This window comes from Syzygium oleosum, unplaced genomic scaffold (genome assembly GCF_021117445.2).
Source record: "Syzygium oleosum isolate NSW1041296 unplaced genomic scaffold, Sole_v2.1 Sole_v2.06, whole genome shotgun sequence".
In the NCBI taxonomy this organism is placed as follows: domain Eukaryota; kingdom Viridiplantae; phylum Streptophyta; class Magnoliopsida; order Myrtales; family Myrtaceae; genus Syzygium; species Syzygium oleosum.
The window spans coordinates 9,579,258-9,581,097 of record NW_026607490.1 but is presented as its reverse complement, the minus strand read 5'-3'; the positions used below and the strand labels follow the sequence as shown (position 1 = coordinate 9,581,097).

The following is a 1,840-nucleotide window of genomic DNA, read 5'->3' as shown; positions in this document are numbered from 1 at the left end:
TGTTAGAGCAAAATGTGTTAGTGAAAGTTGTCTTTGGAGAATCTCTGGATCTATTGATGCTCGTAGTGGATCATTTCATGTGAAGACCTACTATTCAGAACACACTTGTAGCATTAGCTTCAAAAATAACAGAGTGACGAGTTCTTGGTTGGCAAATCACTATCTTGCCACAATAAGAGCAATGCCAACTATTAAACCTAATGCTTTGAGGGAACTTATCAAGGAACAATTGGGCTTAGATGTAAGTATCACTCAATGTACGTACGAAGGCCAAGCTGTTTGCTTATAAAATGTTGATGGGAGACTACAAGAAGGAATATGCAAAGTTGTGGGATTACGCAGAGGAGCTTAGGATGAGCAATCCTGGGAGTACTATTATATTAAAGGTTGAAAAGTCCGATATGCAAACTAAGGCATTGTTTGAGAGAATGTACATTTGTTTTGCTGCTTGTAAGAAAGGATTCCTTGGTGGATGTAGAAAAGTTGTGGGGTTGGATAGTTGCTTCTTGAAAGGAATTTGTCAAGGTCAGATCTTGTGTGCTGTTGGAAGGGATGGAAACGATCAGATGTTCCCAATTGCTTGGGCAGTTGTTAGAGTTGAGAGTACAGACACATGGACTTGGTTCTTGACAAATTTGATGTATGATCTCAATATTATACACACATATGGACAGGGTTGGGTCATAATTAGTGACAAACAGAAGGTAAGTTCCTTATTTATTTATTTTTTGGTTATGCCTATTGGATGGTCAAACTAGTAACATGTGATTTATATTGTAATCATCTTTTACAGGGTCTTCTACAAGCTATGGCTAAGCTGTTGCCTGCAGCTGAGCGTAGGATGTGTGCCAGACACATCTATGCCAATTGGGGCAAGAAGTATAAGGGGATACAGATGCAAAGACTGTTTTGGCAATGTGCTAAGAGTAGTACTATGGCAGAGTATGATGAACACTCTCAAGCATTGAAGAAAATCAGTCCTGCTGCATATCATGACTTGGTTCAAACAGAGCCAAGGCATTGGTCCAGGGCTTTCTTTACTACTAATGTGAAATGTGATATTGTTGACAACAACTTATCTGAGGCATTCAATGGAAGAATTATAAATGTTAGGTGCAAGTCCATTTACAGTATGTTGGAGGACATGCGAATAATGATAATGACAAGGATGCATACACAAAGGGATGCATGTGTTAAGTGGAGAAGGGACTGTGGTTCGAGAATTGTAAGAAAGTTGGAAGAAAATAGAGTTGGTGCAACTTATTGCCAAGTGATATGGAATGGTAATGCTGGATATGAGGTGATGGATAAGGGTGAGAAGCACGTCGTGGATGTGTTCAAGAGAGACTGCTCTTGTAGAAGATGGCAACTAACTGGCATCCCTTGTTCTCATGCCATTTCTGCTATAAATCATAGGCAAGAGGATGCATATGACTATATTGATGAATATTATAAGAAAGCCAAGTTTTTAGTTGCATATGAGAACATGATAATGCCAGTTCAAGGAGAGAAATTTTGGAAAAAGACTAATAGGGAGCCATGATATCTCCTTCTGTATCTCGGGCAGCCATGATATCTCCTTCCCCGATTCTCCTTCGTACATGCTGTTCGTAGAGGAGATTTCAGACCACAATAGCAAAACATGGACGTATCATTGTCAATTGGAGGGACCGACAACCTCGATTGTGACAAATTTGCGGATCTCGTCATGAATTCGTTGGTCTCTTCTTGTGATGACACCTCACTGTCAATTCCAGTGGAATTCGTATTTATGCTTTCAGAATTACAACTGCAGTTTCTTCTTGTGATTCTAACATCTGTAAAGGGAAAAGTAAGGATA

General features: G+C 39.6%; 1 protein-coding gene across 1 annotated transcript; it reads left to right on the top strand.

The window, feature by feature from the left end:
* Positions 1-290: 290 nt before the first annotated feature.
* LOC115668251 (uncharacterized) lies at positions 291-1,543 on the top strand. Its single transcript, XM_030589730.2, has 2 exons — positions 291-704; positions 794-1,543. Exons 1-2 carry the CDS (start codon positions 291-293, stop codon positions 1,541-1,543), a joined length of 1,164 nt encoding a protein of 387 aa, XP_030445590.2.
* Positions 1,544-1,840: the final 297 nt, after the last annotated feature.

What these genes read in the sequence shown, in the direction of transcription:
- LOC115668251 (XM_030589730.2), top strand. Translation starts at nt 291, where the DNA reads ATGTTGATGGGAGACTACAAGAAGGAATATGCAAAGTTGTGGGATTAC. An exon ending in TAATTAGTGACAAACAGAAG is followed by an intron (nt 705 to 793) that starts GTAAGTTCCTTA and finishes CATCTTTTACAG; the next exon opens with GGTCTTCTACAAGCTATGGC.